Raw genomic sequence first — 21,269 nt, 5'->3', positions numbered from 1 at the left:
CGTAAATAGCACCTTCGTCTCGAATCCTATGAAAATATTGACAACAGTCATAGCTTAGAAGTTCCACTGCTTCAGCCAGTTTGACATCAACGATGCAGAGATAGGTTGAAGCGAGTTCATCGTCTTGCTGGCTTCCTTCGTTTTCTGAACATCCAAAGCCACCGACATAGCGGCTTTGGTTTCATCAACAAGGCCGCGGTAGAAACTGAGCAACTTGAGTGCAGGCTTCTCAGCCACCTCTGCAGTAGACGGGTTCTGAATGCTTTCAAGCTCCGCTACCCAGGCCGAGAACTCGACCGGCTCGACGTTGTATTTCTGTTGAATAGCCGGAATGAATGATGACCAAGTGGCTGTCTTGTAATTTGTGAGGTGAAAGACTGCATGGGGGAGTTCAGATTGGTCGCCGTGTCGTGCGTCGATGATATCTGTCATGATTGAGGCGAGAGTATCCTGTATCTGGTTAGCAACGCCAAAAGAACAAAGGTCAAGGTATAGCTTACGACTGGAACCCAATCCACGGGCATAGCTCCAAGACGGCTAGGGATTTTGCCCATGGCCTTTGACGTGGCGATAATTGTTGGAAGCCATTCGTGCGAGTTCCATTGTCCGCGAACGGTCGTCGGTCCTGCAATTTGTCCAACTCGGTAGACCGAGGTGGGAATTTGAGAGCGACGAGAAGCTTCCAGACAGATTCTCTCTGCAACGTGTTTCGATTCACCGTATCCCTGAGGAAGGACGACGGAGCTGTTTTCCATGGGGGTCTCTGGTACTACAGATCCCATCTCTGGTGTGAAGGCACCGACTGTGCTGATGGAGGAGACGAAGTGGATATGAGCCTTGTACTTGCTGTTCAGGCTGAAGTCAACGAAGTTTCGTACTCCCTTGATGTGAGTTTCTTCGAATGACTCCAGGGAATGGTTGAAGTCGACCTTCCAGGCATTGTGAATGACAGTATCGACAGATCCGAGAAGCTCTTCATACTTGTCTTCGCTCAGACCGAAGTGAGCTTCTCCAAACGATGCTTGCAAAAATTCGACTTTGGAAACCCAGTCATTGGCATTCACAAGAAGGCCCTTGTCTTCGAGGCCCTTTTTCTGTCTTTCTTCGGCGCCTGAGCGATTCAGGCAATACACCTTGGAAATTGCCGGGTTCTCAAGCAAGTTGTGCAGCAGGTAAGTTCCCAGTGAACCAGTAGATCCAGTCAAAATGACTGTTGAAGGCGAAGCTGACAGCGTCGGGACTTTGTGATCAGCTTCGGGGAGATCATTGGTGTACTTCTCTACCATCTTTTGGATTCTCTCATCGCGGGGAACAGTTTCCTGGGATCTGCCCTCAACAATGTTGGAGATCACACCCGCTAGAAGCTCCACAGTAGGGTTAGAGTAGATTGTTTGCGGGTTGATACTTCCCGGTTTCACCTTTTTCTGGAGATGTTCGACACCTCGCTGCAGCACCTTGGCCACCTGCATGGTCATCAGAGAGTCAAGTCCAAGGCTGTAGAGATCTTGGTTGATGGAGACATCTGGCTTCTCCAAGATCTGTGAAATAATCTCACGGGTGTAGTTCAAAACGCTGGCCCTATCCAGACTCTCTGGGAGCAGGCTGTCAAGATCTTCCTCGAGGCCAGACTGGTAGATTTGATTGATCTCATTCTCGAAGTTCCGTAGAACAGATCGTCGCTGAACACTGCCTTTCGGAGTTCTTTCGAAGGACTTCCCCCTTGGGGCAATACCAATCCGGCTCTTCATCACTCGACCATGAGCCGCAATTGTTTGGTTTGCGGCTTGAACTGTAGGCCAGATCTCTTGAACAAAAGTCTTGGTGTCCATCTCCGGGACTCCAGCATTTGGCTCCACCAGCAAGCCAGCCTGGAATCGGGACTGACCAACAACAATCGCTTTGGCAATTAGGGCGTGTCCCTCGATGATCGTCTCCATGGTTGTCGGATTAAACTTCTCGCCGTTGCTGAGAACGATGACATCGTCAATGCGACCATTGAACTTCCAGAGATACGGCTTGGTGGGATGTTGATTATAAGCATCCTTGGTGCGGTATAGTTCGAGGTCTGGGAAAGTGTGGAAGATGCCTTGTAAAGCCCGAGACTTGGGGTTCCGCCGAATGACCATCTCATAGAGCCCCTCACCCACATTTTGCATCTCGACACCATAACTGTCGTTGAATTCGAAATAGCTCCAATCTTCCCTGTCTTGGGGTACCATCGCGGCGATCCAGCCGATCTCACTAGTTCCAATGACCGGGATTAATTGGGTGCACTGGCGTATCCTGTCGCCAGTTTCGGGAGCGAGTGGAGCCCCGCCAAACCCAATGGATTTGAGGCCTTTGAAGCACTCCAGTGCTTCCTTGGAGTGGCTCATATCCTCCAGAAGCGATGGCGGGAACAGCCCCGTTGTGGGACGAGTCATTTGCAACAATTTGGTGAGATGTTCCACTGATAGGGGCTTGTCTGGTCCGAACAGAGCAGGAACCTCATGGAGAATTGAAAGTACAGGGGATAACAATCCCATCAAGTGGAAAAATGGTGTTGTTGCCAAGGCAAGGTCTTGTCGACCCAGGTTGAAGTAAAGGGATGGCTGACGACCTTCCGGCCAGGTCAGGCAATCTAGATTGTCAAAAGCGCTCCAAAATCCATTGGTCAGGGGCACCGGCTTTGGCATTCCTGGAGGGTGAAAAGATAAGATCAGTCTGGTGAGCATTGAGTGGTATGACTAAACTTACCAGTGGTTCCCGAACTGTGGATGATGCACATTGTCGTATCTTCAACTTCCTCGTACGTCTTCTCATAGCGGTAAGGTGTCAATCCACTCTCGTCGGCTAGCATCATTTTTACTGACGGGACTTGGAAAATCTCGAGATCCGGATAGAGTTCCTTTATTTCCAAAACACGTGTGATTCGTTCTTCGGGAAAGAGGAACTTTGTGCATTTTGTTGCCTTCAAGAGGTGGATATGGGCTTCATCTGCATTTCTTGTCGAGGGCAAGAAGGCCTAATGATCTCGTCAGCTAAATGGCAAATCTTGCAGCTAGTGGTATGCATACCCGATGTCCAGTCTTCTGGCAAGCGAGAATAAAGATACAATACCGCACGTCGTTACTTCCCATATATGCCAGCGTCTGTTCGGGGATATCTGTTCCGATGGTGTTTTCAATCCATCGACATAGAAAGTTCACAGCTTGGGACAATCCCTTCATTGTCAGATTTTGGAACCCATCGGATAGCTCCGATCCTTTGGGGATGACGGCGAACAGTCTCTCTGGATCCGTCTCAGCGGCATGATCCACAACGCCTGCCAATAATCTTCTTCGCAGTGCCATGGTTACAGTTTCTTTCAGTAAGATCTTGGGTACAGCTCAGTATTTAAAGTTGAGAGGAAAACCAGATTGTCTATGGTTCAAGTTTGGTTCATCAGGGGCCACCTTTGATTTATACTGCATCAAAAGCATCATAGTACATAGTATTAGTTATGCCGATCATCCGACTAGTACAAGGACCAGGATTTAGGAATCTTCTACATGTGGGTAATTCGGCATGACTGTGGTACCAAGCTTAGCAAGGTTTGATTGTCAAACGGTCCCCACTTTCCATACACCGTCAGTGAACATTATTCCTATGCTTAATTTTGGTGTCATAAGGATCTAATGCACTGTCCATAACTTCGGAACTGTACCCGATGTCGGGCATTATCCTCCCGCATAAGTTATGAGGGATATAGAAACTGCAGTTCCACACTGATTCGGGTAGGTCTTGGTTCCACGGTCAGGATTCTTAATAAATTTATCCGGAGATCATCATCAGGGAAACAATTGCAAAGGATTTATGTCATAACTCATGATTTTGACATACCCAATCCCTTAGAAAGTGTACATCGTATCGCAGTTTGACCAGGGGATCTTGGTGACTGCCTGCTGTTTCCACGGTTGCTCCCGTACAAGGGCGGTCTTGTCCCGTGTCTGATCACGCTTGGTGGCTTTTCTGACCCCGCTCTCCGCTGGGCTCCCAAACTCTGTGGTGTTTATTGCCCCTTTGGTGCCGTGATAATTGGAATTGAGGAAGAGAAAGTCAAATCCTGGCCAATGGACGATGTGACATAACGGAAATTCGGCATTCTGACCTGAGTTGCCGAAACCCCGGGACACGTCAGACCCAATGATTCAAAGCAGCCACAGGTTACAGGGATATCTGTACTGTATCTGGTTTCATAATGCTTCTATTGACGCCACCTATGATATCCCATGAGCATAATTTTTCCCGCTCTATAATGTTCCCAAATCTGTCATATCCATGCCATCCAGACCTTGAGGCAAATTTTTCTACCAAGTGACATTGGTGATTTGCTAACGAAAACACCTAGATTATGATTCCCTTATCTATGAATCGACATCGTAAGTGGAAACAGTGATAGCGACTGACGCTAGCATCGCCATGTAGCCGATCGGGTTGTGATGATTAGTCACGGGAATCGCTCGTACTCACTTAACTACTCCACTGCAACATCAACATCAACAAGGGTCTCCAAAAGAGCCATATTTTTGCTCACGCGACATAGGAGCTAAAGCTGTAGGAGCACTCCTTTATATTGAAGCACACATTATTCCCTGTTCCGTACCCCAATGCAGCTCACCTGGTATCTGGCGGCCGCCACGGCCGTCACCGTCGCCCAAGCTTCTCCGCACCCCCCACACTGGCAACAGCCGCTGCAGGAGACATCCCTCTCGCCCGCGCAACAGGTCAGCCCCAGCCATGAGCCGTCAAACATTGAGGATGTCATCAGCAACTCTCCTCTGCTCTCATTCCATCGGGACATAATTGAAATTGAGTCCATTTCCGGAAACGAGCACGATGTCGGCCTCTTCGTCGCCGAGTTCCTCGAGTCCAAGAATTTCACTGTTGTCAAGCAGGAAGTCGCCCCTGTGAAGAAGAAGCAGTCCGGCAATGATACCACGATTCCCAAGCAACGCTATAATATCTATGCCTACCCCTCTTCTCTTGGAGAGCTGCCCTCCATCCTCCTCACCAGCCACATCGACACCGTCCCGCCATTCATCCCGTACTCCACCAGTGAGCCCAAATCGCAGTCTTCTGGATCTAGTTTTGAGGATATCATCATTGCTGGTCGTGGAAGTGTCGATGCAAAGGCCAGCGTCGCCGCCCAGATCTTCGCTACCCTCGAAACCCTCCACGAGAGCCCGGACGCGAAACTCGGCCTCCTCTTCGTTGTCGGCGAAGAAATCGGTGGAGACGGCATGCAGGCCTTCTCTACTTCCGACTTGAACAAGAACAGCGCCTACCATACTGTCATCTTTGGTGAGCCTACCGAGCTCGCCCTCGTCTCCGGCCACAAGGGCATGCTGGGCTTTGAGATTCTCGCTCACGGCAAGGCCGCCCACTCCGGATACCCCTGGTTAGGTCACAGTGCCATCTCTGCTATCATTCCAGCGCTCGCAATTGTCGACAAACTCGGAGATATTCCCGCCAGTGAGGGCGGACTTCCATCCTCCGAGAAGTACGGTCACACTACGCTGAATATCGGTACCGTGAACGCGGGTGTCGCGACCAATGTTGTTCCAGCTGAGGCCAGAGCGAATGTTGCTGTGCGTCTTGCGGCTGGTACGCCGGAGGAAGCGCGTGGAATTATCACTCGTGCTGTTGCCAATGCAACGCGGGATGTTGAGGCTGAGGTTGTCGTTGACTTCAGCTCACACAGGGAATCTTACCCGCCTCAAAATATCGATACTGATGTTCCTGGCTTCAAGATTATCCCTGTCAACTATGGTACTGATCTGCCCAACCTGAAGGTTAAGAGGGGTGTGAAGCGGTACTTGTATGGACCGGGTAGCATTTTCGTGGCGCATGGCGATAATGAGGCTCTTACTGTGCGCGATATGCACGACGCGGTTAATGGATACAAAAAGCTGATTAATGCTGCCCTGGAGAGGGAGTAAAGGCAAGCTCTTATCTAACGAGAGTTGAGGACCTTTTCGGGGTATCTAAAACGAGTACATAGAGTAATATCCTGCGCTATGCAGATTTGAATGCACCTACATGAGCACGCGATCCTAGCCATTCGGTTCTTTATCAACAAGAGCTCTGTTATAAGCATGAAGAAAAAAGTGACCAATATAGTTGCTCTAAATTCCATCTGACAAAGACAACCCAGCAAATTTATCATAGTCAGGAGGCGCCATAGGAACCTCCTCGTATCTAGGCGGATGTCTTTCCAAGACCGCTGATCCTATACCCTTGCCATTGCATCCATCAATAAACAACGGGAATGACGCATTCAAAGCTATGCGTACAGGTTTGCGATCGACAAGGTTCATGGTGCCCCGTTCGAAGGTGTCTTCCCCCATTAACAAGTCAAGCTTCAATTGATGCTCAATGGTCATCACCAGTCTTTCCTTTGTAGTAGATATGTAATATCCCCGAAGCTCCGTGGGCAAAATCTTAGGATCCAAGTGCCCTGGGTCAAAGGCATAGCAAGACAAGTCAGTCCTCTGTGCGGGATTGGCATTTTTTGGAATCGTGAACCCGAACAGAATATCCACTGAGCCGCTTCGAGAAGTGTCGTCTTGTTGCATGTCAAGGGAATTATCAACTATATCCCAATGCGTTTTCTGTCTTCCATTGCATAGTTCGCGTATAGATACACGCTCAACTTCCTGGGTACTTCCATCGGATTTGGTAAACAGTTTCGTGACTTCTTCCACCCGGCACCGAATTCCTCTTACTGTGGAGCATTTGAACTCCGATGCACGATCTCCACTGGCTATTGGTCTTCGGAGTATGATGTTCATGGAGAAGTAGAGTTCTGACTTCGAGCTCGTATGGAGGTGTTGCGAGAGACTGATTTGAGTGATCATCGTGGAATTCGGGTAGGATCGTGCATATTCGATGGTTGGCTCATCTGAGATACCTTGACGGGACAAGTGAATAAGTTGTCTTATGCTGGCAAGGGTATTATTCTCGGTGATCACGGAAGCAATGAGGTCGTAGGAGATTTCCCCCAGGTTTGTAGTCACGGACCCAGGAATGTCGACTGGTATAGGAAGTGTGAATGGGATTTGAATGGTTTGGTCTCCCATGGATGGACCATTGGTATGTCTATTCGGGGGAAGAAGAACATCTTGTGTGACCTCTTCTACAATAGAGCATGCTCTTTTGATCTCTGTGGGCTCTGTCTTTGTAAAGCGGCGGCGCATACATTCCAATAGTCCTTGACTATGGCATGTGGAGGATGGGCTCGCATTAGACGTGATGGTGCGAACCAGTTGGACTTTAAGTTGCATAGAAGCCGTAATCTCAACGCCTTGGGGTGGTTTGAAAGCGACAATTCCAAAAATTGGTCGAGCGTAGCTGTCACCTTGTAGATTGAAGTATATATTTTGCGATTTAGGAGACACAATGGATAGAATCGAGTCCATAGTTATAAGTGTGGTTCTTGATTGACAAAGACTGTTCACTTTACAGTTGGAGGATAGACCGATTCACTTAAATGTACAGAGCCCAGGGCAGCTTCACTGGCGCATTTAGCGATACTGAACTCACTGCTTCATAATCACCACAGATGACCATCATGTACGCTAGTCCCAAGAAGGAAATAAAAGTGCGGAATTAAGGTTTATTGTGGGGCGAAGGAAGCGAAGACTGCAATGAACGGACTCATGGGCCTTCAACAAGGTCAAATACAAAACCTCTTCCCACAATTCTTATCGTATGAGAAGCTATTGATACAGTCGACGTGGATGTCACGGCGACCGGGTCATGTGACTTTAATAGTCCCTTGGGATTCCGAGAAAAGACAGACTTCTCGTCCTCCATCTCGTTACAATACTATTGAACGTCATCAACCCCACCTTTGGACATCCAACATTGTGGCGGCTCTTCCTTGATGCTGATTGATCACATTTCAACGCATGTTTCCCGCAAAGAGAGTCCTTGCACACCTCAAGACTTCGATATCTTTGCAGAAAGCCCAGCTTCTACTGGTTTGATGGATACATACGCTACCACTATTTTGGGAAACTCAAATGTCCACAGGTCCTCGTGGTAGCACAAGTGCAGAGAAAGGTACTTATATGTATACCCATTTGATATTGACTCGATCTAACTAAGCACGAGACTGCCCAAAGTGCAGGACAAGACGCATCAGCTGTGATCGGACTTTGCCAGAATGTAGGAAATGCATTGCGCGGGGCTTTGAATGTCCCGGCTATGGTTTTATTTTGAGATGGAACCAGGGTGTAGCCAGCAGAGGTAAATCAGCGGGCAAGCAGCTACCGATACAGAAATCGATCGTGAGCGGCACCGGCGGCACCGGCGGCATCGTCACCCACGACACTGGGCCAAAAGATCCACTCCGAACCGTGAGATTGGGACAGAGTCCCATATCTATTCCCCGCAGACCAAGTTTTCACATTGACCATGTGACGTTGGAATTGATGGACCATTTCCATCGAAACGTTTCTGGGAAACTTGCTTGGGTTGATCTCCCAACTAATCCTTGGAAGCAAGTCATTATCCCTCTTGCCTGGGCATCGAAAACAGTACTTCATGCTGTGCTGGCACTTTCATCAGAAGATCTGGCATCGAAATTCGAGCAGAATCACCCTCGTTGTCAGTATTTACAACGCGTCTCCTTGTACCTGCGGAATCAGGCTTTAGCTTCGTTGGCGGAGCAGATTGGTCGAATGAGACAAGAGGATCCTCCTTCGGGGCTTGATCCAATCCAAACACAATTTGCTCTAGCGTCAACATTGATATTGTATAATGTGGAATTGCTCGGCGCCGAGTCACTCAAATGGCGAATGCATCTTCAGGCCGCAAGAGCGATCCTCCAGTGGAAAGAACAAGCCTTTCCCCATCCTGTCCTCTCGGATGAGATTGATTCATTTCTTCTCTACGAGCAATACTATGCGAGCGTCTTTGCGGGCTTGACAACTTTTGATTCGCCATCAGACTCCGAGAAGGTCATCCAATATGCAGACAGTACTGCTATCTTCAGCGATTTCGTGAATATCATCAACCGAGTCACTCGGACCGAACGACTACATTATGGGCGCAAATACACACGTGACCCAGCTTTGCTTGAGACCATGGTTCAGGAGCTGAATGAGGCAAGGTGTCGGATGGCCCAATTTGGTCACATACTCCCATTCCAGACTGAAGATGCTCGCATCAGCTTTTTGCATCTTGTCTGTATCTTTCACCATGCAAGTCTGATATACATATATCAAGTGTTGACGAAGGGCTGTTCAATCTCCAAATTGCAAGGCTTGCGCGATTCGATTATAGATCATTCTTTGTGTCTACCTGACAAAAGGGCTTTTGCTTGTGATTTGGTGTGGCCTCTCTTTATTGCAGGAACGGAATGCCAAGGATCGCTGGAGAAACAGGAGATTGTAGCTCATGAGATCGAAGTTGTGATGGCAATAAGTGGTACCTTGGATCGACGCAAAGTGTTGTCGTTCTTGCGGCATTTTTGGTCTTTGGGGCAAGATAGGAACAATACATGGATCCAACACATGAGGGAGCAAGGTTCAGATTGTCAGATGCTAATTCTATGACATATCATCGAATATAACTTCTTATATGATATTTGCTCTGGATTATGTTCAAATCGTGTCAAGGGGGCATTGAAAGAGTTAATATTTGGCCTATCAGCTTCTGTCGAGCACTTTGCTCCTAGGAACACTCGGCTCTGCTCATTTATTCTCGTTACCCTTTAAGGAATATTTGCATGGTCCTGACGAATGCGTCTAAGAAAGAGTTCGCTAAAGGGTGGTTGGTAATCTTTAGAAGGTCCTGGGAAGCAAGAATCGACCACAGCTTACCACGCATTAGTCCCAGGAGCCCAGCATGTGTTATACCAAACGATAATATAGTACCTAAGAATATAGTTCAACAATACCGTTAAGTATGTTATCAGCGATAACGCCGCGGAGTATATCCCGCTTACTAAATATTTCGAGTTTTAGGGCGTCCTATAGCAGTCAATACCACCATACCATAACCATAGCTACGTGCCTGACAATATAACAAAGTCTGTGAAGTCCTCGTGGAGCAAATATTTAAGCTTTGTGTAACATCTTCCGCCCTTTGTGGGACTTCCAGCTTCCAGCCCTCAGGTATCCCCCTGCATATTACAGAACCACATGTCAATGAATGCAAGTGAGTAGATCTTTGAATCTATTGGTATGTGCATATCAATAATCTATGTATGTTGAGGTTCTCATGACGACACCTGTTTTTCCAACGCGAGGTCTCTTCAGGATTAACGAGAAGATGAATATGAAGAAATTGCCACACCAGTCTCCAAGATTTCAAAACTTCTCATTTGGCCATGCTTTAGTATTTACCAAACCCTCCCAAGGTCGACTCTTGAAACCCTCTTCTCCTTGGACTTCCGAACCTACCTCATATCGAAATGAAGGGACTTTTTGCGCTTAGTGCCCTTACAGCCATCGTCCAGTCGGTATACGCGTTCGATAGTTTCCATGGCCTAATCAAAGGTACCGAGCTCGACAAATTTTTGGTCCTGACAGACCTGACTGGTGTCGGCAACGCACTTTCTTTTTTTGAAGAACATAGCCATAATCCAACGATTCGTCGCCTTCAGCTCTGGGCCCTCTCTCCGGACGAGGACACACACTTCACAATCCAAACCAAGGCCGGTAAATACCTCAAATGCGACACCGAGGTGGGCTCGATTTGCTCTACGGGCGATGAACCTCAATCCTTTTGTCTCACAAGTGGTGGGTAGCAATGTGTGGAACATTGGGACTGTTTCGCCATATCGGCGATAGCGTATCACAGAGCAAGCGCAGCTACAGGTTGAGCTCTGGAAACCCAGCCTGAGCGGGCAGTTTGAATTCGAAACAGTTGTAAGTTACTAAAGATGCCGCCATTTCTCAATCTCGGGTAATTTTAGGGCACCCAATTACTATGAAATGAATCAGCCTCAATTACCATTATTTCTTCATTAGACCCACCTAACACGACTCTAGTGCTTCGGCATATATTCGGAAAAATGCGTCAATCAATCTTTCACGGCGGCTAGATGGAAATCGATCTTTTCCTCTAGTAAAATCGTTCGTAGATAAGACAATGTTAATTAATCGCATACCAAAGCCAACAGGAAAGAAAGAGCAAAGTGACGAGAGCTCGATGCTCTATTATAGGGAGTGGATCATAGATAGTCGCGATGAGTCTGATCCGCTCACTAAACCTACTTCTACGCGAAAGGCCTATTCAAGACAAGTGTTCACTTAGCACTCACTGAGCGCCGCTAATCTATCACTAGACCTATGTCATCTTAGGAATTCTTAAGGTTTGAAGATTTTCCTTGCTATCAGGAAGCCAAAATTGGAGCAAAAAAGGGCAAGAAACAGACTTGAACAGTTTACAAATGCTACAGTGAACAAAACATAGTCAGATCCACCTGGGCAGAACGCTCGTTAATTGTGACTAAAAAGTCCGGCACAAAATTGAGAACAGCAATTAAATGAAACGCTTTGGATGCTTTATGGTCGATATTTCCGCGTCCACCCAGTCTTCAGCTCTCCACTGGGCTTGAATCGTGGCATCGGATGCGCTTCTGTGTTAAAGACATGCTCCTCAAGCGAGATGAAATCACGATCTGAGAATAAGAGATAGAAATATTTCAAGGTCTCTGATAGCCAGAAGCTCTCCATCCTGTCGCGATTCTCAGCAGGAATTTTTTCGACATTTCCCACTGACGTGAAGCTCTTGATACGCTCATGAGGTGGATCACCTAATCCGGGGATCGTCGAACCCACGGTTTCAGTCACCGCTGTATGGCGGACGAAAGCCTTGAACATGTTCCATCCCCATTGGCGATAAATCTCGTCGCCTGTGATACGGTACATGTAGAAGAGGGACTCGACTGTTTCAGGGCGCTGAATGTTATGGCGGTCCATAGGATGGATACCAATATCTTGTTTCCATGGTTCATTGCCGTCTGCCTGCCGGGTTAGTGGAAGAGAGATGCCTTGCAATTCGTATGGTGCCGAGGCGGTGGATTGGGCAGGGTCGGCATATTTGTCTGCCATCATGACTGGAGTTTCGTCCATGAGGAAGTGGGAAATCTCAGGAGCAAGGCCAGTAGCAGTGCTTGCATATGTGGCCCAGCAGGTCTTCATGAGCTCTCGGGAGATCAAAATCTCTTCCTCGCGCTGTTGGGACCACTCAGGGGACTGTCTAGCTTTGGATAGAGGCTGCCCCCCCGTGGCACCCAGCGCAATTGTCCCTGGCATGAAACACACAAGGTGGTCCATCTTAGCGAGAAGACCCTTGTCCAGACCCCGAGGTCGTTCACCCAAGATCATCAATCTAGCATTTCTCGTGAATGCAAGAAGGTGCTTGCGAATACCCCGTAATGACTGATCCCACATCTCCTTGTAGATAGGCTCCTGTTCGGATGTTTGAAGATATTGCTTGATGAGATATTCTGGAAATTGTATTAGCGTGGATCCGTACAGACAAGTCAGTGGGCGGAAAGACAAACCGTAATAGGAGTCACCTCGACTTCCAAGGCGAATATTCTTTGTTATGAATTCCCCGGAGTCGGGATGGATGTAGATGGGGACCAGACCATCTTCCGGGTGTTGTCCGTCAACAGCTTCCATGACTTTCTCCACAGCCCTCCAATACTCGGCTTCTCCGGTCAATTTCGCCAAATATTTGAATTCGAGTTGCACAGTGGTTGCCTCTGCTACTGACGCGGCACCGTTATCGGAGTGCGACCGTATGCCCATAGACCTATTCAAATTGACGCTGGAAAATGGAATTCCAGAATTAGATTCGAACGCTCCAAGCAGCCGATCTGCCAGGTCGGTGGCTTTTTCAATGTACAAGTCTTCCCCAGCAGCACCGACATCGTCTTCCGCAATTGGGGCAAGGTCAGGAAAGTGAGTAGATAAATAGTGGGCAGACAGCAAGCCACCTAACATGCGAATAGTTGTTTCAAACGTATTCACATCATGGTCCTGATCGTACCGCAGCGAAGTGGAGATCCATTGGCGGGCATGCCGAACCTGAGATGACAGGTTCATGATCATGAGGGTGTCCAAAGAATCGACAATCATCCAACCCATACCACCATCCACCATATTTTTGTGGTTCTCAGAAGATGGGCTGTATTGGTCGTAGCCTAATGCGATATTATGTTAGCCACGTAATGTGGAGACTGCTCTCGTCAGGTCTTCCTACCCCATGCCTCTCTTTCGTAGGCATCGAAACTAACGATGAAAGTGTCCCGCACTCTCTCGCGACGCGCATTCCAATCGATCTTCTCTGGTGGGACTTCATCTTCCAGGGATTGCGCCCACTTCCAGAGCTGCGCGCCTCTTTCTGACGCGCTCGCGCTCTTCAATGATGGAAGGGACGATTTATTATACCAGAAGAAAAACAAAGTACATAAGGCTAGCAGACCGCCAATGCGTCTCCATCGTCGCCGTGGAGCCGTGCGCTTCGGTGTGAAGTAGGGCTTGTCTTTATACATCGGAAGGGTACGTTCGTTGTCAAAAAACCCGCCGACTTGGTTTGAGAAGCCGAGGCTAGGAAAGCCCTGGGAAGTTTGCTGGTTGTGGGGGGAACGGGAATGCGAGGGGAGCGGTGCCTGGAAGGACATGGTGTCCGCAGATGTATCGGTACCGCCACCTAGTACAGACGCATGGGAGCGAGGTTCGAAAGCGGCTGGTTGGCCCTTTTGGAAAACTTATTTGCTATCGCGAGACTTTCGGGTGCGGTCGTAAGTGGTTCGTCACTAGTGCTGCTGTGCAGCATTAATGCCAGGTGTCAATTCTTGGTATGCGTGACCAACGCGAGCCTGGAATGAAACCTTTGAGCACTGGGGACAGCATACCTTGAGCAATGGGAGCACCAACGTGAGTACAAGTTCCCTAGTAATCCCTGTCTGTGAACAATACGGTTGATAGTTTCAGGGCGGGACCGCCAGATTCCGTCTTTCTGCGCTTGGACGGACTGGCCGTATGAGGTAGTGTGGCACGAGCCAGCGGCTTATGCAGTTGAAGGCGAAAAGGCAAGCTCAAGGTCCCCGATCCTTGAGATTTTGTCACGGCAATGGCTGAAGGATGAATTGAAGGCGCCGGGGAAAGTGGAGACCGGTGATCCCCTCCCCATTCTATCAGTCGGATCCTCATGAAAGTGGCAACAACTTTGAGTATACGAGCTCCAGCTTCCAAGCTTCAAGGTTCGAGGCAGTTTTAATGGTAATGATTTCTTTTTACAGAACGTGATCTTTGAAAAATTGTCATGAGTTCCTGGATGTATGGTATTCCGCAAAGCAGAGTTCTAATAGGCATACATCGCCTAAATGATCTGCTCAGAACTAGGTACAATTACAGCTTCTGGTATTCCAGCTTGCCCTCCAGCTTCTTGGCCTCGGCCACCTTTCGAACGGCCTTGTTGAAATCGTCCTGATTGATGGCATCACGGTAATCCTTGATGGTGAACAGACCCCTAAATGATGTTAATTAGCTGAAAAGCGAAGAGATAGACTGGAGATCACTTACGCCTCAGTGACCACATTACGTAGATCGGCACCGTTGAGACCGTCACTCATCTTGACAACGCTCTCGAAGTCAATATCTCCCTCCATTTGAACTGTGCTGGAATGGATCTTCAAGATCTCAAGACGGCCAACCTCGTTGGGAAGAGGAATTTCAATCTTGCGATCCAGACGACCGGCACGTAGCAGGGCGGGATCGAGGGTATCCGGTCGGTTGGTAGCCATGATGATCTTTGTCTTTCCCAAGTAATCGAATCCATCTAGCTGATTCAACAACTCCATCAATGTTCGTTGAATTTCACGATCTGCTGATGTACCCTCCGAGAATCGTCGACCACCAATGGCGTCAATTTCGTCCATGAAAATGATACATGGCTCATGTTCCTTGGCGTAACCGAACATCTCTCGAATCAGGCGAGCGGATTCACCGATATATTTATCAACGATGGCAGAGGAGACCACTATAGCGAGACTGGTGGTTAGAGAGAATGCGTTGAGGGGAAGAAAGAAGACGCACCTTTCAAAAAGTTGGTTTCGATCGAGCTAGCCACTGCTCGGGCAAGCAGTGTCTTACCGGTACCCGGAGGACCATAGAGCAGAACACCCTTAGGAGGCTTGATTCCCACGCGGAGGAAGAGCTCAGGGTTCTTCAATGGCAATTCGATGACCTCTCGAAGCTCTCTGATCTGGTCATTGAGACCACCGATTCCAGCAAAGTTCACCTGACCAGGGTCTTCCAGGGACATGTTGTAAACCATGGGATCGACCTCACGAGGTAACATTCGCATGATGGTGAGTGTTGTCATATCCAGGGCCACGCGGGTGCCCTGCTTCATCTTCGCCTTGTCGACCTTCGACCGACAGCCGACCACGTATCGCGGTCCCGATGACGCCTTGACGATGACTAGAACCGGTCAGATTCTTGCACTGCAAAAGATTGGGGTTAAATAGACTTCAGGAGACATACATCGCTCTTCATCCAACTGTTTCAACACCTCACCGATGATCTGACCAACACTTTGTAGTGCCTTGATGTTCTCTTCAGAGATGTCAAACTCTCGTTGCAGATCCTTGATACCCATGCGCAAGGTCTTCAACTTGGCCTCCCATTCTCGAAGCTCGAGCAAGCTCTTTTTATAGTCTTCGAGCGCCTGGTCCCGCTCAGGGTCGCCGGCGTCCATTTTGGCCGGAGGGTCGAGATGCACACGGGGGATGGGCGGTGGATAATCAGAATTCCGGTGAAACGGTATTCGAGAGCAAGATGGAATCAAGATTCCAGCGGTTTGGTGATGGAAAAGGGTAAATCAGTGAGTAGCGAAACGGATGCAATCTTGGGGGAGCTTCCTCAGCATCTCATCACCGGGCGAGGGAGCTGCCAGCATGGTCACATGACAGCGCGTTCTCGATTCACGTGATTTGCATCATTGCTTTGCTTATCTAATGAGTTCAAGCCCCAGGCGATAAGGCATTACATGGCTATCAGGCAGCAAGGCATCAGGGCAGCAAAGCAAACACTCGACACCCTAAGAATCAGGAATTTATGTTTCGTCATCAATGGATTCATCCAAACCCGGACTTTTCCATTTCTGAATGCAACATGCAACGTGCCTTTGACCAATGAATGGGTTTCCCCTGGCTGGAATTCCAGAGAACAACGCTCTGCAGAGTTTTTTTTTTTTTTGGACCTTTTCCAGACACATCTACCATTACCTAGATCAAGCTCAAGACTATAGCCGTTCGGAGTTCTAAATGAGAGGCAGAGGGGTTAAAACTAGGGATGTACATTCGACCGGATGCCGTCATTCTCATAGGAGCTTCCGAGAGCTAACGATAACATCATAAATGCAAATTCCCGAGGGACGGAAGATCTCGCAAGCTGGAGCACCCGCAGACGGTCGGGATCAGCCAGCAAGCGCTGGAGAAAGACGTGGAGCCCCACCGCCGCATTGGAAAGAATCGGAGGTCCAGCTTGACCTTTCCCGGGGATGAGAATGGACCAAAGGTATTTAAGATATCGGGTGTTTCCGTATTTTAGCAAGTTGATTTTGGTTCTGTTTCTAGACCTGTTTACTTCCCCCAAGGTAAGTGGTGTCATAAACATATACCCCGCCATCTTTGCCCCTCATCCCCTCCTACTTTTCCCCCCTACACACCGAGACACCAAACCAACCATAGCAAGAGGTAAAGCATCCAACCAGAGACTGGTGTCCATTAGCGTGGCCAATCGCACTTTTGGTTGAGCTCAAGCAAACCAAACCCCTTCCCAATCCTCTCTCCGTGCCCGCCCTTTCTTTTTGGGTCATCGGTGAACTCCCACCCCCGCCGTTAGTCACACGCTGGCTCTGTCATAAACTCCCAATATCCTTCCGTTTTTCCTTTTCTCCTGCATAACTGATTTCCCATTTCCCTAATCAGAATATCTTTCAAAATGCCTATTGCTAAGGTTCACGCCCGTTCTGTGTACGACTCTCGCGGTAACCCTACCGTTGAGGTCGACATTGTCACCGAGACTGGCCTCCACCGTGCCATTGTCCCCTCCGGTGCCTCCACTGGTATGTTTTGTGAACTACCCATTGAACAAGCAATTAATTGGGAGCATTGGGAAATATACTAACACCAATATCTTAGGCCAGCACGAGGCTGTTGAGCTCCGTGATGGTGACAAGACCCACTGGGGTGGCAAGGGTATGTAATTACGTCTCTCTTCAATTCAAGTGAAGTCTCCAAGCTAATGCTTATTGATAACTAGGTGTCCTCAAGGCCGTGAAGAACGTCAACGAGGTCATTGGCCCCGCTCTCATCAAGGAGAACATTGATGTCAAGGACCAGGCTAAGGTTGATGAGTTCCTGAACAAGCTTGACGGCACTCCCAACAAGGCCACCCTTGGTGCCAACGCTATCCTCGGTGTGAGTCTGGCTGTTGCCAAGGCTGCTGCCGCCGAGAAGGGCGTCCCTCTCTACGCTCACGTCTCCGACCTTGCCGGAACCAAGAAGCCCTACGTCCTTCCCGTCCCCTTCCAGAACGTTCTGAACGGTGGCTCCCACGCCGGTGGCCGTCTGGCTTTCCAGGAGTTCATGATTGTCCCTGAGTATGTAATCCCGTCAAGGTCTGAAGCTATGACATGATCAATTCCTAACAAGCTGCCTTGTAGCTCCGCTCCTTCCTTCACCGAGGCTCTTCGCCAGGGTGCCGAAGTCTACCAGAAGCTCAAGGCTCTCGCCAAGAAGAAGTACGGCCAGTCTGCTGGCAACGTCGGTGACGAGGGTGGTGTTGCTCCCGATATTCAGACAGCCGAGGAGGCTCTTGACCTGATCACCGAGGCTATCGAGCAGGCCGGCTACACCGGCAAGATGAACATCGCCATGGATGTTGCCTCCAGCGAGTTCTACAAGATCGACGCCAAGAAGTACGACCTTGACTTCAAGAACCCCGACAGCGACCCCACCAAGTGGCTCACCTACGAGCAGCTGGCCGACCTTTACAAGTCCCTGGCTACCAAGTACCCCATTGTCAGCATTGAGGACCCCTTCGCTGAGGATGACTGGGAGGCCTGGAGCTACTTCTACAAGACCTCCGACTTCCAGATTGTCGGTGATGATCTGACTGTCACCAACCCCCAGCGCATCAAGAAGGCCATCGAGCTCAAGTCTTGCAACGCTCTCCTCCTTAAGGTCAACCAGATTGGTACCCTGACCGAGTCTATCCAGGCCGCCAAGGATTCTTACGCCGACGGCTGGGGTGTCATGGTCTCTCACCGCTCCGGTGAGACCGAGGATGTCACCATCGCTGACATTGCTGTCGGTCTCCGCGCCGGCCAGATCAAGACCGGTGCCCCTGCCCGTTCCGAGCGTCTTGCTAAGCTTAACCAGATCCTCCGTATTGAGGAGGAGCTTGGTGCCAACGCCATCTACGCTGGCAGCAACTTCCGCACTTCCGTCAACCTGTAAATGCAGTCTTATTTGTGACAGCAATTGAATTGGGGAAAAACGACTGGCAAAAAAATGTGATGGCCTAGTACCCCATGGCGAACTGCCATCTATTATGATTATGAATTTAATAAGATCTTCTGAATGAAAGATACCTTTTAATGGTTTCTCTTGTAATATTTTTAACTCATAATCACATAGAAACTTTGGATCCATGAAGGATCACACCCGTCGGGCACCAAGGAACCCGGGGTCACGTGGACATCCCACCCTGCGATGCCCTTGGAAGTTGTCCCACATAAAATTTGTTCCCCTCCACTCTTTGTTGATAGGTTTCGATCGCGGGCTCGTTCTCGTTCTTTATATTGTCCAGTGTATTCACTGTGATCGCATTTCACTCTCGATCAAGCAATTTCTTTTTTTTTCTTGCCTAAAATGCCGCCTTCAAAGTGGGGTATGTTCTTATCCATTTGCGACTATCTAGATCACCCCTCGATCATTTGATATGCGGAGCATATACAACCTGTTTTCAACCCTTTCAGGACTGGCGCTAACTTCTTGTCTTTTCATCAGATGAGGAGGAGGAGGAGGAGACCTTTGCGCCTCCCGTCGCCCCTCGTCGCAGATTCGACGACGAGGAAGAGGAGGATGTAAGACCCCGAATGCTGAACTGCCTGTCCAAGACACAAATCACCACATTCTCCAAATCGACGATTTACTAACGATCTTGCTTGGATACTAGGTGCTCGACTCGTGGGACGCGGCCGAGGACTCCGAGGTAGAGCGCGAGAAGGCGAAGAAGGCCGAAGAAGCTGAGGCTGCCGCCAAGGCCAAGGCTCTTGCTAACAAGAAGACTAAGGCTCAGCGGGTGGAGGAGCACCGTGAGCAGCGGAAGAAGAATGCCGATGATGAAAGCGATATCGAGGACGAGACCGAGGCCGAGAAGCGTGAGCGCCTGCGCCGCCAGGAGATCGACTCCGATCTTGCCCACGCCAGTGACCTCTTCGGAGAGGTTGACATGAAGCGCAACCGTGGTGCTCCTAAGGCCATCGTCATCAGCGATAACGTTGATCCCACCAAGTCTATCGACCTGTCCGCCATGCCCCTGTTCAAGCCTACCACCAAAGACCAGTTCACTCGTCTGTCCGATGCCCTCATTCCTCTGCTCACACCTCACTCCAAGAAGCCCCAGTACTCCATCTGGGCGCAGGACTTCACTCGTCGCCTTGTGAAGGAGCTCCCCAGTTCAGAGATCAAGAAGATTGCCAGTGCCTTGACCACTGCCAGCAATGAGAAGATGCGCGAGGAGCGTGCTTCGGACAAGGGTAACAAGAAGACCAAGGCTGCCAAGACCAAGGTCTCTCTTGTTGCGCAGCGCGATAGCCAGGTTGACAACAACCCCTACGACGACGATGGCCTCGGTGACGATGATTTCATGTAAAGAGACGACTTATCATTTACAATTTTCTTGAACCTTGGCGGCTGTCTTCATTTCCTGGGGCTGACTCGTCAAAAATACGCAACAAGGAACCTTCTGATGGATTAGTATTTCTATCCATGGTCGGCCTCTACATCCTTACCCCCATTTCTTTCAAATACCAGCACAATGTACATCCCCTACACTTTGGCTACGCTGCATGAACAACAATAGAACGAACTCATTTTGGACTTGACCTACAATTGTCAGTCTTCCTATTTCCACCTGTTTAGTGCAGTGGATATACTGTCTACACAGGTTATTTTACTTGTTAACTTCAACCAATTCCCTGGAATCATTCATCACATTAGACATTATCACGACATGCACATCTTACTCCGAACCACCTTGCGCTCATGCTTGCTCTTGCACATCATTGCAAGGTACCTAGCTTCCTCCTCAATCATCGCCGGGCCTTTGCCCAAATTAACATATCCCTCGTCATCTATTACAAATAACGCCTCTTTCAGCCACACCCGGCAGTTCAGTTGTTCGCTGAATCGCGACGAAAATGGAGTCAATGGGACCAGGGCAAGTCGATCCGATAGGGCATTGTGTAGTACTGGCTCCACCGATCCGATGTTGAGTGCCAGAAGCAGTCGGCGTTGTTGGGGCATCTGGTTTGTCTGTGCTCGGTCGTACTCCCACTTCGCCTGGCCAGCCTCGTTGGTGATGTGAAAAACGATCCCCTCTGTGGCTGTCTTCGCGAGGTATAGTTCCCATTGGAAAGAATACGTCTCTCCCCGATCCAGAATGGCAATGTACAAGGCATTAGGCTCGAAGACCAATGAAGTGGTAGAAAAAGCCATTTGGATATTAAATGAAGCCCTTTTAGATTGAGCGAGAGGAATGGTATCTTGATATTAGAGGTTAAGGCAAGGGGGTGTCTGTTCTTTAACCTTGGAAGGGCAATCTGAAACACTAGGAACGACGGTAAAAGTGAAAAGAGTTGAGTGTGATGTTCGACTCAGCTCCGCGGGGTTCCCTGTTGATTTATACACCAGCACCTCAGGTCAACTACTTGAGATCTATCCATTGGTCACGGAACCAATGAAGTACATGCGAAACCCGGCAGCATGGCTCCGGTAGGAGAAAATGGATCAGTGACGTGAGTTTGTCTCTTACTTTCTTTTTTTTGAAGTCTTCTCCGGGTGGGATCCCAATATTCAATGCAACTGCGTGTATCTGCCCAATTCGATGCCGCGTAGCCTTCTCGGCTTTAGGCACGCTATATTTGCCGGACTAAGATCATTTGCATATGTTAGATGTGGCTGTCAATAATTATCTTGACGATGCAAT

General features: G+C 49.0%; 10 protein-coding genes across 10 annotated transcripts; 5 read left to right on the top strand and 5 right to left on the bottom strand.

The window, feature by feature from the left end:
- Positions 1 to 54: 54 nt before the first annotated feature.
- N7484_003817 (uncharacterized protein) lies at positions 55 to 3,332 on the bottom strand (the record flags this gene model as incomplete). The annotated part of the gene is made up of 4 exons (XM_057114237.1): positions 55 to 450; positions 501 to 2,677; positions 2,737 to 3,004; positions 3,057 to 3,332. 4 exons carry the CDS (start codon positions 3,330 to 3,332, stop codon positions 55 to 57), a joined length of 3,117 nt encoding a protein of 1,038 aa, XP_056974377.1.
- Positions 3,333 to 4,628: 1,296 nt separating this feature from the next.
- N7484_003816 (M20 family metallopeptidase) lies at positions 4,629 to 5,960 on the top strand (the record flags this gene model as incomplete). The annotated part of the gene is made up of 1 exon (XM_057114236.1): positions 4,629 to 5,960. One exon carries the CDS (start codon positions 4,629 to 4,631, stop codon positions 5,958 to 5,960), a length of 1,332 nt encoding a protein of 443 aa, XP_056974376.1.
- Positions 5,961 to 6,146: 186 nt separating this feature from the next.
- On the bottom strand, positions 6,147 to 7,439 carry N7484_003815 (uncharacterized protein; the record flags this gene model as incomplete). The annotated part of the gene is made up of 1 exon (XM_057114235.1): positions 6,147 to 7,439. One exon carries the CDS (start codon positions 7,437 to 7,439, stop codon positions 6,147 to 6,149), a length of 1,293 nt encoding a protein of 430 aa, XP_056974375.1.
- Positions 7,440 to 8,456: 1,017 nt separating this feature from the next.
- N7484_003814 (uncharacterized protein) lies at positions 8,457 to 9,237 on the top strand (the record flags this gene model as incomplete). Its single annotated transcript, XM_057114234.1, has 2 exons — positions 8,457 to 9,136; positions 9,177 to 9,237. The coding sequence occupies 2 exons, from the start codon at positions 8,457 to 8,459 to the stop codon at positions 9,235 to 9,237; spliced, it is 741 nt and encodes a 246-aa protein (XP_056974374.1).
- Positions 9,238 to 10,441: 1,204 nt separating this feature from the next.
- N7484_003813 (uncharacterized protein) lies at positions 10,442 to 10,777 on the top strand (the record flags this gene model as incomplete). The annotated part of the gene is made up of 1 exon (XM_057114233.1): positions 10,442 to 10,777. One exon carries the CDS (start codon positions 10,442 to 10,444, stop codon positions 10,775 to 10,777), a length of 336 nt encoding a protein of 111 aa, XP_056974373.1.
- Positions 10,778 to 11,537: 760 nt separating this feature from the next.
- N7484_003812 (glycoside hydrolase family 47 protein) lies at positions 11,538 to 13,666 on the bottom strand (the record flags this gene model as incomplete). Its single annotated transcript, XM_057114232.1, has 3 exons — positions 11,538 to 12,484; positions 12,542 to 13,186; positions 13,246 to 13,666. 3 exons carry the CDS (start codon positions 13,664 to 13,666, stop codon positions 11,538 to 11,540), a joined length of 2,013 nt encoding a protein of 670 aa, XP_056974372.1.
- A 730-nt stretch (positions 13,667 to 14,396) lies between these two features.
- Positions 14,397 to 15,747, bottom strand: rpt4 (proteasome regulatory particle base subunit RPT4; the record flags this gene model as incomplete). Its single annotated transcript, XM_057114231.1, has 4 exons — positions 14,397 to 14,517; positions 14,571 to 15,027; positions 15,084 to 15,470; positions 15,534 to 15,747. 4 exons carry the CDS (start codon positions 15,745 to 15,747, stop codon positions 14,397 to 14,399), a joined length of 1,179 nt encoding a protein of 392 aa, XP_056974371.1.
- Positions 15,748 to 16,994: 1,247 nt separating this feature from the next.
- On the top strand, positions 16,995 to 18,514 carry aspf22 (enolase acuN; the record flags this gene model as incomplete). Its single annotated transcript, XM_057114230.1, has 4 exons — positions 16,995 to 17,118; positions 17,195 to 17,251; positions 17,316 to 17,655; positions 17,719 to 18,514. The coding sequence occupies 4 exons, from the start codon at positions 16,995 to 16,997 to the stop codon at positions 18,512 to 18,514; spliced, it is 1,317 nt and encodes a 438-aa protein (XP_056974370.1).
- Positions 18,515 to 18,928: 414 nt separating this feature from the next.
- Positions 18,929 to 19,934, top strand: N7484_003809 (eukaryotic translation initiation factor 3 subunit J; the record flags this gene model as incomplete). Its single annotated transcript, XM_057114229.1, has 3 exons — positions 18,929 to 18,947; positions 19,067 to 19,143; positions 19,236 to 19,934. 3 exons carry the CDS (start codon positions 18,929 to 18,931, stop codon positions 19,932 to 19,934), a joined length of 795 nt encoding a protein of 264 aa, XP_056974369.1.
- A 353-nt stretch (positions 19,935 to 20,287) lies between these two features.
- N7484_003808 (uncharacterized protein) lies at positions 20,288 to 20,779 on the bottom strand (the record flags this gene model as incomplete). Its single annotated transcript, XM_057114228.1, has 1 exon — positions 20,288 to 20,779. The coding sequence occupies one exon, from the start codon at positions 20,777 to 20,779 to the stop codon at positions 20,288 to 20,290; it is 492 nt and encodes a 163-aa protein (XP_056974368.1).
- Positions 20,780 to 21,269: the final 490 nt, after the last annotated feature.

Source organism: Penicillium longicatenatum, assembly GCF_028827895.1.
Source record: "Penicillium longicatenatum strain IBT 33135 chromosome Unknown contig_2_segment0_segment0, whole genome shotgun sequence".
In the NCBI taxonomy this organism is placed as follows: Eukaryota; Fungi; Ascomycota; class Eurotiomycetes; order Eurotiales; family Aspergillaceae; genus Penicillium; species Penicillium longicatenatum.
The sequence above is the reverse complement of the archived record's forward strand: the minus strand, read 5'-3'. Positions and strand labels throughout refer to the sequence as shown.